Source organism: Emys orbicularis, chromosome 11 (genome assembly GCF_028017835.1).
Source record: "Emys orbicularis isolate rEmyOrb1 chromosome 11, rEmyOrb1.hap1, whole genome shotgun sequence".
NCBI classification, from domain to species: Eukaryota; Metazoa; Chordata; order Testudines; family Emydidae; genus Emys; species Emys orbicularis.
The window spans coordinates 65565504-65580074 of NC_088693.1; the positions used below are offsets into that span (position 1 = coordinate 65565504).

At 41.2% G+C, this 14571-nt stretch overlaps 1 protein-coding gene across 1 annotated transcript in view; it reads right to left on the reverse strand.

Moving 5' to 3' along the window:
- Window positions 1–14571, reverse strand: part of ERBB4 (erb-b2 receptor tyrosine kinase 4) — a 585583-nt gene that overhangs the window by 217572 nt on the left and 353440 nt on the right. Inside the window, exons 12-14 of the mRNA XM_065413000.1 lie at window positions 14238–14311; window positions 12508–12598; window positions 10653–10852 (exon numbers count right to left, since the gene is read on the reverse strand). Of these exons, the coding sequence (XP_065269072.1) occupies window positions 10653–10852; window positions 12508–12598; window positions 14238–14311 (365 nt within the window). The remainder of the gene's footprint in view (window positions 1–10652; window positions 10853–12507; window positions 12599–14237; window positions 14312–14571) is intronic.

Sequence of the window (14571 nt, forward strand, 5' to 3'; positions counted from 1 at the left end):
CTCCACTCACCCATATGTGGCCTATATAATGCCTGAGTCGAATTGCAGTCCCAGAACTCAACATAGGGAGTCCTCCTTGGCTACTCCCCGAGGAGCACCCACCACCCTAAAGGGAGCATCGAGGGCTGGAGAGCAGGCAAAGCAGTTCGTCTGCCACAGCTACACACGAGCCAGAGGAGATGGTTGGCCACACAGGGGGAGTAATGCTGCAGCCCTTTGAGGGGCAGTAGTAGTAAATTAGTGTAAATGACATGCATGTCCACTTTACAGCCCCTTTAACACGGCCAGAGTAGGTAACGGGGCCTTAAATGTAAATGAGAATCAGGCCCACAGTTCTTTTCTCTGCCAGTGACTATGTCTAAACCTGACCGGAAACAGCGCTCTACCCGGAGCTTCTGAAAGTTTGACAAAGAAACAAACTGTGATAAAGGAAGAAAAAAAATTCCTCTATTTACACAGAAAATAAACCGTTGAGTAGTCTTTCATTAGGAGCCTGGTTTCCCAGTCTCTTTTGTTAAACAAAAGTTCCACAGTAATATTACTCAGTTAATTAAACAAGCAAGGAAAAAGTCAATTAGGCCTCAAAGTTTTATGAGCTTAATTGACTGAAAACACTACAAACTTGCTGCTTCTTTTCCAAATAGCTTTCAGTGAAGGGGTTCCAGCTAGGGGGAGGTTTAAATTCTTGCTCATTTACACCGCTTTATTGCTCTCACTGATTGCTTTTCCCAGTAGCTGGGAAAAACAGCTGCAAGAATTTCCTGACCTGTTGCTTAGTCTCCTGGGAGTGGAAATCATCTCTTATGATTTGTATCATGAACAGAACTATAACGTATCATTTACAAGACTGGCGAGAGTTCTGAAAAGAATATTAACTAGGACAGGTCTATTATCCAGGATGATCTGCGTCCCAAATGGTACAGAAGAGGTAAAGTTCAGTTGTAGTATGTACACAGGTGATTCCTCACTGAGGTTGCTGGTTGCCTTCCCAAGTTCTTCAGCTCAGACAAAACAAAGTTTGTCACCACACAGGATCTCCCTATGTTGTGGTTTGGACCGAGCAATCATGGAAGGGACTGGTGACTATACAGAGCTCGTATTCTATTACAGCCCTGAGTATAAAGAACAGGAGTACTTGTGGCACCTTAGAGACTAACAAATTTATTTCAGCATAAGCTTTCATGGGCTACAGCCCACTTCTTCAGATGCATAGAATGGAACCTGTTTGCATTTGCTCCAATCCCTCAGACAGAGATAAACACCTACAAGAGCTCTATCAAGCATTCTTAAAACTACAATACCCACCTGCTGAAGTGAAAAAACAGATTGACAGAGCCAGAAGAGTACCCAGAAGCCACTATCACAGACCCAGACCAGTGGGGTACAGGAGTCTGGTAGAGGGCAAATATACTGGTCACTGGATGAGTAGTTTTCTGTTCCCTGAGTGACCAGAGCAGGGGCTGCACTACAGTAATCAGGAACCTGCTAGAACCAGTTAAGGCAGGCAGGCTAATTAGGACACCTGGAGCCAATTAAGAAGAAGCTGCTAGAATCAATTAAGGCAGGCTAATCAGGGCACCTGGGCTGGGTTTTAAAAAGGAGCTCACTTCAGTTTGTGGTGCGAGTGTGAGGAGCTGGGAGCAAGAGGCGCAAGGAGCTGAGAGTGAGAGGGTGTGCTGCTGGAGGACTGAGGAGCACAAGCATTATCAGACACCAGGAGGAAGGTCCTGTGGTGAGAATAAGGAAGGTGTTTGGAGGAGGCCATGGGGAAGTAGCCCAGGGAGTTGTAGCTGTCGTGCAGCTGTTACAGGAGGCACTATAGACAGCTGCAGTCCACAGGGCCCTGGGCTGGAACCCGGAGTAGAGGGTGGGCCCGGGTTCCCCCCAAACCTTCCAATTGACCTGGACTGTGGGTTCTCCCAGAGGGGAAGGTCTCTGGGCTGTTCCCCAACCCACATGGTGAATCTCTGAGGCAAGAAAATCCGCCAATAAGCGCAGGACCCACCAAGATAGAGGAGGAACTTTGTCACACCACCTACTACAGGACAGGCCCAACAAAGAAAATAACAGAATGCCACTAGCCGCCACCTTCAGCCCCCAACTGAAACCTCTCCAGCGCATCATCAAAGATCTACAACCTATCCTGAAAGATGATCCCTCACTCTCACAGATCTTGGGAGACAGGCCAGTCCTCGCTTACAGACAGCCTCCCAACCTTAAGCAAATACTCACCAGCAACCGCACACCATACAACAGGTTCCACTCTATGCATCTGAAGAAGTGAGCTGTAGCCCACGAAAGCTTATGCTGAAATAAATTTGTTAGTCTCTAAGGTGCCACAAGTACTCCTGTTCTTTTTGCAGATACAGACTAACACGGCTGCTACTTTGTAACCCCTGAGTATGTTAGCAATGTTTTTAATAAAGGACATCAAAGCATTGCCTTGTTTTAACCATACTTTAAGGGGGGGGGGGAATTCATGAATGTGGAAAAAATTTCCAGCTGTAGTATTTCTCAAAGAGCTTCATGTACAATACAGTACTGTTGTCCATAGATACTGAAAATCACATTGGTTATCTGGCACCAAATAGATTGGACTAAACGGGATAACAAAATACCACTCTTGGCAGCAGGAGAACCATTAGATTTTTTCTGGTTTTAAATAGGTCTCCAGGAGAAGAAGTGAGCGGAGCTTGTGCAAAGGACAATGCAGAATCCGAGCACTCTGAAAGCATTTGCACAGAACCCGCCAAACCCGTACTATGCTCCACTGACTTCACATCAGCACATCCCGGATTTAATTCAAATAGCTACTTGTTGTCTCCAATCTGTACTTCTTCAAAGTATTTTTATCTGAATTTTTCCTGACCCTACTCCTTACCCAGTTATACCATAGTACATATCACTCATCTCCCCAAGCTATAGGTGAATCATACTAATCAAACAACATGTAGATTGATGATCTCCATCCAGGGCCAGCTCCAGGGTTTTGGCCGCCCCAAGCAGCCAAAAAAAAAAAAAAAAAAAAAGCCGCGATCGCGATCTGCGGCGGCAATTCGGCGGGAGGTCCTTCGCTCCGAGCTGGAGTGAGGGACCGTTTGCCGAATTGCCGCCGAATAGCTGGACGTGCCGCCCCTCTCCGGAGCGGCCGCCCCAAGCACCTACTTGCCAGGCTGGTGCCTGGAGCCGGCCCTGTCTCCATCAAATTTCTGCCACACATATATACAGATTCCTTCGACTGTACCCATAGTATTAAACTTTATTAAAAGAAGTTGCTGTGTCAACATAATAATAAAATAATAAATAATAATAATAATAATTCAATATATTGGTTTCAGAGTAGCAGCCGTGTTAGTCTGTATCCGCAAAAAGAACAGGAGTACTTGTGGCACCTTAGAGACTAACAAATACATTTGTTAGTCTCTAAGGTGCCACAAGTACTCCTGTTCTTTTTTCAAGGTATTGGATGACTCAATAGCTCTTATCCATGTCTAAATTTGATGATGATCCACAACATTTAGAGAGGGGTCTTTCATCTAATGTCCCAATTGAACAACAATAATTTGGCTATCCACTCAACCAGCAATGTACAGGAATCACCCTCAATAAGATGTTTGTTCTCTGGGAATGAAGGCACCTGAAGAAAAGTGGAAGTGGTTTGTCAACTTATGTTACTTTAGTTCTCAGTCTTGCAAAGACTTATGCATGGGTGTTACTTTACATCCTGCGAGTAGCCCCATCGAACTCAAAGGCCATAATGTGAAGCACAGGATTGGGGTCTTGGTTAGCTAAATAAACATGTATTAGACAGAATATACATTAAAGGACTAAATCTGATAAATGGGAAGACCATTTGCAGAAACTGGTCGTAAAAAAGGATATTTTAAAGAAATACTTAGTATTGCGTAAGCATCTTGCTTCACTGAAGGAGGCTGTTGTCACTTTTTAAAACAAGACTTTACAACAGTTGCTCACTTTGGTGACATAAGTAAATAAGACTGAAGAATTGGCTTTGGCATTTAAGAGCACAAGAAATCAAAGTCTCAGTTGTGGAAAGGCAAATATTTTACAGACTTTTTTATTAATTAATTAATTTCATGGTTGATTTAAGCACCTGTTCAACAATTTAAAAAAATAGCTGCCGTATTTTAGTTCCTTTGGACTGCCCCAATTTCCAATGCTTTCTAATGCCAAGATTGAGACTCTCAGTTCAGCTTTGCACAAGCAAACAGTCAAAAAAGGCACTTCCTATTTGCCTATTAATTAGGTTTCATTATATTGAAATTATTACTGATTTACTGTTCTTTGTAATTGAATGTGTAGTGATTAGAATGTGTTTTTTTAATATATATTCTTACATGGGAATTTCTGTTTAAATAGCATGTATCAATGTAATGAAATGACTCAGGACATAAAATTGAGAGAGTCTTATCAAACTGAAACTACAGAGGAATTTTAGGTAGGCAAAATGTAATTACCCCACTTGGAATCTCAACAAGATAGGTGTATCCACAGCCCATGAAAAAAAGACAGGCAATAAGAAATCATTATTTCCAGGTGCTTATTTCTAAGCCATAAAAATGTGCTCTGAACTGAAACTTGATAGGGAAGTTTTGAAATTTTGAGGTAACTTGTAAAAATGCATTAGTCTGGTCTTTTTGGGTTTTGGTCCTCCTGTATGTTAAAATGCTCTTTTCTTTCCCATACAGTCAAAGTACACAATACATTTAGCTTTCAAAAGATGTTACTGCTTATGACAGCAATTCATTTTCATTCAGATTTTCAGAAAATATGCTTATATCCTCTCAATGGGCTTGCACAGGGTACAGGTATCAAACCCAGTATGTTTCCACAGGATAGAGAGAAAACATGAAAATTAGCTATTTAAGTACATAGCCAAAGACCAATCATTTCTTCACAGGCAAGATCCAAAGCCCACTGAATTCAGTAGACAGACTTCTATTGACTTCATCAATTGACTTCAAATCAGGCTTTATTATAGTATAATAATTTATTCAAGTTTTTAATTGGCTGCTAAATTGATATGATTCACAACAAGTAACAGTTTATCTAGAAAGGTTTCATTGGACACTGTATGAGCCCATAAGACTGGAAGATTTTAAACAACTTTTTACACGAAAGCAATCTTTCTAAATTCATATTTAATTAATGCTCTCTGCTGGCATTATGTTAAGAACAAGTGGGCCCGTGCTAGGAAAAGGCAGCAGGCCCTTTATTTTAGGGTGATAAGATGGTAAACCAAACTACCAAACTATATTCCCTAGAAAAAAGCTTTATAGTATTTCACTTTTAACAGTGACTTTTCATAAAATAGTAAGATGCAGGCACACCATAAACTATATTTTATACTGGATTTATACTATCAATTAAAGGAAAAGAGTGTATTCAAAGAGAGACCCATGCACTGCATTTAGGATAGTACTCCAGAATTCATTTTATTAGAGCTGGATAATTATTGAAACACATGACAACACAGCTGCCAGCTGGAAGATGCCCATTCGCCACCCTTAGTCCCAAACAAATTTAGTATCTAGGGTGCTGTGGTTTTTTTTAAATGTACTTTCTGGATTTACCACTGGGCCTATGCAAAGAGATCCTCCCATTGTATTTTCAACATTTCACAATCATGTGAAATGGATGGGGTTAAATTCAATTAATTCATCTCAGCTAAGATGCTACAAACACCCATAAATGTCCCAGGAGTCGCCTAGGTGCAAAAAAGTAAAATTTGCTTCTATGTATGTTTGCTATGAACTTTTTGCTTTTTTCCACAAAAACAAGAGATTTAAGTACATAGCCAAAGGGGTTAAAAAAAAAATGCAGAGTGAAAATGAAACTTTTCTGACAAATAGATTAAATTTTGCTCAGGAGTGAATGTGGAGAAAGTCACAATTTTTCCATATTCACTGAAAAAGAAAGTTGTTTTGATAGAAGAAACAGAAATTTTATGCTGGATCAATTCTGTGAACATTCACTAATTTTTCTAAGGTGCTGTGTATCCTTCTACCAGTCAATCCAGGTAGTTATATGCCCCTCATCACCATGTGTATCTTATGTGCAGCAAATAAATAAATAAAATAAATAAATCAGAATTTCTGCACACACATCTATCGTCTCCAGCAAATTATCACCTGGAAGCAACATCAGAGCACTGGCTAGTCAGCACTAGCTAATGCTCTATTGCTCCTGGATGTACACTCTGCACAAAATATGACAGAATCATATGAGATAGAAAGGAAATATTAGAACAGTTCTTCTATTCCCCAGGAGGACTAATGCCAGATTTGTCTCTTGGTCTAGTCCTATATGAAAGGAGTGACTCTTTTAAAGGAACCCCGTGTTATTAAGTGGTATTCACCCTTCAAGGCAGCAAATCCTACTTCAGGTGCGGTGTAATTACAAGGCTCAAGACTGATACTTCTTTGTGTTTTGTCCAGGATAGTTTTAGATCTCTCAAGCATTTGGGCTTAATATTAGGCTGAATGGTTTCAAAGTTTCCCCCAAAACAGTGATTCAGTTACCAGTAGAACAGTACTAAACCAATAACTCAGACAAAACCTTTCCCTGCATTTTATCAGCTGCCGTCTTATTCAGCCTCTTCGAACTGCAGATGCTCTTTTCAAATCCCTGACAATATTGCAAAGATCAAGCTTGCTCAATCAACCTGCTGCTTTTGAAAATCGGAAGAAATTCTTTACTGACCTGAACTTGGAACCACCACTGTAAAAGGTGTTCAGGCCTTTATTCCTATAGAATAAACTGTCAAAGTGAACACCAACTGTTTCATGTTTTTATGAAGCTGCAAAAACGTGATGAGGGGCCAATGCTGACGATGCTGGGAGATTAACATGTACTTCCTGCCCAGGATAATTCTCTAGTGTTTTTCAAAGTGATAGAGATCCATACGCCCATTCTCTTTATCTCCATCATGTTTCATCATTCAAAAAAATGAATGCACTACCAAACGCTACTGACAAATGCACAAACATCACTGTTATCTTAGAACACATTGCTTAAAGGAGCATTGCTATCCTCGGAACTTTTCCAAAACTATAACACTCTCTCGGTAGCCTTTCAGAAGACCTGTCTACTATGCTCCAAATCTGATTCTGTTGCATTAAGTTGCATATTTATGCCTCATTCTACTAGGATAACTTCAATAATTTCATCTTCAACATGTAATAGGGTAGGTTATAGGATCTTGGTCTTTTAGGCCACATTTTCTCCCCAAAATATCTTCTAAATTGTACCTATGAAACCAACATTTGTACATGACAATCACATTTTAGATGGCTGTGGCACCTTATAGACTAACAGACGTATGGGAGCATAAGCTTTCGTGGGTGAATACCCACTTCGTCAGACGTCTGACGAAGTGGGTATTCACCCACGAAAGCTTATGCTCCCATACGTCTGTTAGTCTATAAGGTGCCACAGGACTCTTTGTCGCTTTTTACAAATCCAGACTAACACGGCTACCCCTCTGATACTTGACATTTTAGATGGTTCACTACCTGATTTTTAAATGCAAACATCCATTAAAAAGAATCGTTCTTCAATATTAATTGAAATGGTTAATGTTATGGGCATTTCTATGGGGCACCATTGGTCCCGTGGATAGGGCAGTCGACTGGAACTCAGAAGACTTCTGTTGTATTTCTGACTCCGCCACCGACCGACTGTGTGATTTTGGGCAAATCACTTCACCTCCCACCCTTTGGTTGCCTTGCCTATTTCTTACCTGACACTGCAAACACTTACAGACAAGCTTAACTTTACTACTGTGAGTATTCCTATTGGAGTTAACAGGACTAGTAAAAATAGTTAAGTTAAAGCACAGGGCTAAGTAATTGCAGGATCAAGGCCTAAGACTGTTAGCTCTTTCTTTGTGTTTGAATAGTGCCTAACATGGTTGTGGCCTCTAAGATGTTAGTATAACAAGAAAAAAAAATGTAATACTACTAATATAAGTTACAAAGATAAGGAGCAACACAATGTAGTGTTAACATCTCAATGCAATATACATATCTTTTTTTCAAGTTTGCATATATCTTAACACAGGATTAAATTGTTTGTCCCTTATTTTGCTGATACGTGAGCAAAAGTATACAAGAGAGATACTGCTTTTTTCAGTTTCTCATTCACAAACCGCTCTGGATCATCTAGTACATTAATCATTAATCCTTTGCATATCTCAAATGCCTATCGGCTTGTTGTTCCTACCCTCCTTAGTTCTTCAGACTGATTATTGTGGTTTGGGAGCCTGTTCCTGAAAACACTTCTATATGTGGGTAACTTCACTCAAGTTACTCACATGAGAAGCTCCAGGATCCTAAAGTCTTCATCATCTGCCAATGATTTTCTGAAATATCACCAGTGATTCAGTCTCTTTAATATACAATGTCACTAAATATTAATTTATTTCTGCTGAAAAACACTTTTTATTATGGCCAAAAAAAGGTGATGTTTGTATTTTTGTCTGACATTTTCTGGTGGTGGTTGTATTTTCCGTATAAATCCACTGACATGACTCTACACTGCAATAAAACAATCTGACAATGGATGCAGGCTTCCATCTCTGGATAGGGTAGGGAATTCCATGTTCTGATAGCTTTTGCTAGTTCAAAACCTCCTAAACTTTGAGATTACATGAAAGGATGAAAAGCTACTCCTGACAGCTAATATGGGCGTACTTTCCAGCTCCCCAGCCATTTAATACTGTGTTCAACCTAAGCCTCCAAGCAATCAAAGCCTGTGCAACAAATGAGAAACGGTTTTATGAAGTGAAAAGCACCCCGGCTCACATATGCGGCTTGGTTCACCCTAGACCATTTATTTTCGATTGTCTTCATACACATGGTCTCCAAGCTCTAACAACCTTGAAGCAATGTTGAACTGTTATTGTATGAGGTATGGGGCTCCCTGCTTTCTTCTGCTCATCTATTTCTTGCTTGAGTTTTTATTTTGTGGCAAGACAGGAGGGAGGGTGGCTGCTTCCTTAAAAAAAAGTATTCAGCAGCATCCTAGCCAGCCTATTGTACCCAATCAGCGGTTAACACAATATGACCCTTTCTTTCAAAGCACTCTTTATGGCAATGCTCTGTGTGGCAGAGAGAAGAGAAAGCTTCTTGTCTCCAAAAGGTCCATGGATTCATATATTTCAAGGCCAGAAGGAACCATTAAGATGACCTGGTCTGATCTCCTGCATAACATAGGGCATATATTTCATCCCAGTGATTTCTGCATCTAGCTCAAGAACTTGTTTTTACTCAGACACCATATTGTGCCGCGTTGTGATTGGCTCAAAAAGTTCTCTCCCCCCAAGAACAGCCAGTCACAACATCTACAATTATTTTGAACACATGCCTCTATCGAGATTGCAAGCATACAGCCAGATCCTTGCCACTCCTCCTCCCTCCCCCCCCCTCCCCCCGCCAGCTCGGACAGGGGCAAAGCAGCCAGGAAGCCACCATAATTGAGCAGCTGAGCATTCCCTTGTGCAGGATATAGCTGGCATAATGCTAACTCTCACCACAGAGTAGGGATTGATCCAGGATCGGCTGTAGCCATGGCTGGGATAATCGGAGTGGGGACAGCTGGAGCACAGTGCATTCCAGTAACCCTCAGCCGCTAGGTGCTGTTCCAGTTGGCATATTTGAAAGCAGCTGCGAGGTTGCTCTAAATAATGGTGGGTCTCAAGGATTCTGGCTCACAGTTTCTAACGATATGTGAAGACTGATGAGATGGTGGCGCCAAAAAAAGTGTGCTTTCTACACGCAGGACTGGGCTTATTCAGCATTCAAGCCACACACCCAAGCTTAGAAATCAAAGGGAGAGCCATGAGACCGGGGAAACACAAAGGAGGACCGCAGTCAGACAGTCTAAGAGAGCTCACAGCACAAGCGTCACATTTCTGGCTGCTCAAGGCACAAATCCAGGGAATGTCACTTAAAGTAATGTTATGAATCTGCTCTCTTGCTAGTGCACTAGCAGATGCTTACAATGAACTGTACCAATGCCATGATGTGACTGCCTTCATGCACATTCGTGGCCTAATTTCAGTGTAGCTATGATCATGTTGTCTGTCACACAGGTGAAGTGGTCTTAATCCAGTTACTAACAGACATGCCACTCTATCAGCACTAATTAGCACCCTATTGGTAACCTTAGCAGAGAGGTCTAGGACAGAAAGGAGTGAGAGTGAAAGAGACTAACTCATCCAAATATTCCTAGAAGTTACCCCTCTAAGACTGAGGCACTTTGGTTGGACTACAATTTTCAGTGCTGTCAAACGAACACCTTTTCAGGACCGCCACTTTAGCGATTATAATTGTGAAACTGGGTTTCTAACAGTGGGAAGTTCAAAGTGTCCCAGAGTCAAAACGTGGTGAGCATTCTCGTTTTTCAGTTGCTCACACCCGGATGCACCGTATTTGCCTATAAATCTCATCAGAGGCAAGCTGGGCCAGATCCTCGGCTAGTGTAAACTGATGTTGCTCCATTGACATCACTGAATGCAGAGTGATACCAGTTGGGAATCTGGCCCACCGTATGTCTCACATTCGTTCCGTGTATACACCTGCAAACCCACCACAAACAAAACGTATGCTGCATTGAGCAGAAGTACTTACTGCAGTTCTCAGGTTTTTTGTTGTGGTGGATCACTGTCTTTTGGTTGGGCGTGCTGAAGAGGCTGGTCCAGTTGATGGTGTGATAGTAGCACAGGTTGGTATTGTCAGTTATGTAGATGTTGCCAGCACTGATCTGCTTCAGTGACTGGAACTGTAGAGAGGTAATTGCCTGTTGCTTCAGGATGAGTAAGGAAAGGCCACTGGGGGAGCAAACATAAGCAGTGAATAGCCCTGGAATGTGGGATTTATCCCATGCGTGAAGTGACAATGGCGTGTCTTACCTAAAAGGAGTATTAATAAAGAACAACTCAAGAAGGGAGTTTAGTTTCAAGTGCTTCCAATGCCATATACACACAGCATGGTTCAAAGCTTCATAGCAGGTCAGTCTAATTCCACGGCTGTAAAGCAGTGAATGAGCATGTGGAAGAACTGAGTGTAAGAGACCACAAAGCAGCTTTGCTGACTTGTCTAGTGGAGCGTCACTGTGCTATCAGGGGTATGATACTATAAACTGTGATGCTCACACTCCGGCCATTACTGGAGGCTTACAGCCGTTACCCGCCTCTGTGGCACAAAATACAATTTCACCCACTCTCGCTGTTTTGAGTTCAAGTGCGATGCTGAGAACTGCAGAAAAGAGGGAAGGTTTCTAAAAAAAAAAAAAAAGAGGGGGCAGTAATATTGGGAGAGGCTATAAATGAAAGAGAATGATGCAGTCCCACATCATGAAGGAAAATCCTCTCTCACGAGTCACATTAATGCCAGCTATAGTAATCTGGAAAGAAAGGATTATTTTCAAGGCAATTCCTCCAGATCGCTTTCTAGGATTTGGTTTTTTGTTTTTTTTTCTTGTATCAAAGTATCTGGTTATCTCCCTTCCTCATAGAAAGAGTGCGAGTTCACTGTGCGACATGAAGAGGATGATGTACATTATTTTACAGTTGAAAATTAGTGAAGCCAGAAATCGGGGTATTCGCTAGATTAATTCATTTATTTTAATGATTATAATTGTTTTCCAGATGCTCTCAGTGAAAATCACTACTTCAAAAACTGAATACAGGGCTGTAATGCAATCTCAAGGTTTCCCTGCTATTCATAATCTGCTTGGACTGTTGTTTATGATATCAGCCGACTCCCTTGACTGATTTACTACATTTTGTTCAACCCGGAGCCAGGGGGTGCTGTATATATCATATAGATATATTGTTTCATTGCTCCATTATTTCTTACTATATTTGCTTCCCTCCAACACCAACCACTCCACATCAGCTTTCATATCAAAACATCACTTGTAAAAGTGGAACTGGCAAACTATTGCAGGTGTCATATTCTGTAATGCTAGCGGGGGCAGCTCAGTGCTCATCCCTGTATTTCTCTTCTATTGCCTTTTAAGAAACAATATGCCCGGTATCACGAGCGTACTAGGAGATGCAAATGGCATTTGAGTCAACACATTCAAATGTGATACTTCCTTACAATGAAACACGGTATCTGTCAGAAATCATAATCTTCAAAACTAGTGATATTGCTTCATGAGTCAAAGACTTGGAACATGAATAGCAAGGCTGTGCACACTGCACATTCCATCATTAATGGAATTTAGGGGGTCATGAGTTGATTACCGTGGCAGGAAACCTAGACGCAATGATTTTGGGTCAATAGTGTTTGCACAGCTTAAAGCTGTTAGTCCATGTACCCAGTGTTAGCATATTTCTCAATTACCAATGTATTCACTAAGTGATTATGCAGTTGGTCCTCATGAAGGACTTTACATTCTATGCTATGCATATGATACTCTTTGAATGGCGATAGCACAGTATAAATTATTACATAAATAGAGAAAAGCACATCTTACCTATATAGGGCTCTTCCACCTATAGTAACCAAGTTAGAAAACACACGGAAATCTGTCATGTTTTGCGGCCATGACTGAATATTCAAGAAACCTGAAGGAGATAAAGTCAGAAATGTTAGCAAGTGTCTCATCATCTCAACCACAGAAACTGCTTTATGACGTATCTGAATTATGAAAGAATGATAAAAGGATAGCATGGGTCTGAGAAGCAGAAATAGGTGGGTAATGAATGATGCAGGATACTGTCTTTGAATGTCAGCCACTGTAGTATAGGCTGCTCCAGAAGAGCAAAGATTTGTAAATATGTTGTTTTAGAAAACTCAGAACTAGTCCAGTCCCAGAGACCGGAGTCAGGAGAAGCCCTGTAACATATGAGCAAATTCAACACTTCTTAGGTTTCCTGGCCTTTTTCTAGCAAAAGTCAGCAGACAAAATCAAAATATGCATGACTGAGGAACACATGTGTGAAAAACCCACATTTTAGTTGAATTTGTTTTGCTATAGATAAATCTAACAAAATATCCCAGTTTTGAAACAGTTCTGAGAATTTGGATTTGAGGCATTGCAGCCCAGTCTCCTCTCTGCCACATGTGACATCATGATTCTCCAGGACGACAGTGACATAAATATGAATCACTGGCATGGGGAGGAGTGACATAAATATGTATCATTGCCACACTGATGCCTTCCCTAGCAGCACATGCAAAGCAGGAAGACCACGCATCACACAGTCCCCACGTGCCTGGTGTCACTATGACCCTCATGTAACAAGGTACTTAAAGCATGTGAATAGTCCTGCTGACATCAATGGGACTTAAAGCTGTGACCTTCAATGGGATTATTTGGGTGCTTAATGTTTGGCAGTTACGTACCTTTCTGAGTTGACGCCTACATTACCTAAGACACTTCATTAGTTAGGGTGAGATTCAGAGCTCACTTGCAAGTTGGTAACGCTGCTGACCAACTGGGGTTGTTAGTGGATGTAAGTTAGGGCACAATTTGTCCCTGATTTTTGAGTGGTAAAGCATTTAGGGACATGTCATATAAGGTCATTTAAAAAGGGCAAGAGCTTGCTTAAACTCCTCCCCATGATAACCATCTCATGGTGGGTGTAGCTTGTCTATGTGGTTGTTGCTTGTCCTTAACGATATATAAAGCACTGGAAACAGCAATCAGTGGAGAACTCATAGCTGTGGTATTTCACTTCACAGCCCTGTGAGCTGAAACTGTAGCAAACATGGTGGAAGTTCATGAAGCACTATATGGAGTTCGAGCCATACAACTCCCATTAAGTGTCACAAACCAATAGGAGTCACAAACTAAACTCCCCCACAGCAATGATTTAAAGATTTATATTTAAGTCAGAGCAATGGTTCGGAACCTTTTCCTTACAGCAACCCCCTTTTCCCTATCAGGAGCCCCCCAAAGTCCTCCTCCCATCTTGCATGTATCTAACCAGGATCTCCTTCTTGCAATAAGGTCCTGACCTCCTGACACCTGTTTGTATTCCCTAGATTGAGAACCCCAGAGTTCGACGACATTCTGCATTAATAAGAACAAAGAGTATGTACTTGTAAGCAACAACTGATACTGAAGAAGTTAAGCATTAAATGTTTATCGGACTTGTGGCATAGCTAGTAAAAAAAATATGTATCCTTTAAATATAAACAAATGGCAAATGCAAAATAAGGAAAGAGCCCAAATTATGTAGGATCACAGAGGTGAGTTACCTGTTATCTCTCTGACTGTTTGGAAAGTATTTAATTTCTCTGGGTCCATTGCTGCAATTGTGTGATAGGGGTCCCTGGAAGATTAGAAGGACACACAATGATGAACTGAATGTAAAATGAGCAGGCTTATGAAAGTACATTATACAGTAGCAGTATTCGGAATACCAGCACCTTGCTTTTAGGTAGCAAATACACCAAGTCATTTTTCAATTCATTAACTTCCTGAGCCTTGAGTGTTTCCCCAGGAGTCCTGAGCCCAACATCTTCCAGTTCAGCTTGATGGAAGGTGAGGGGTGCTCATCACCTTTACAATTTTTTGGGAAATATCTATGAA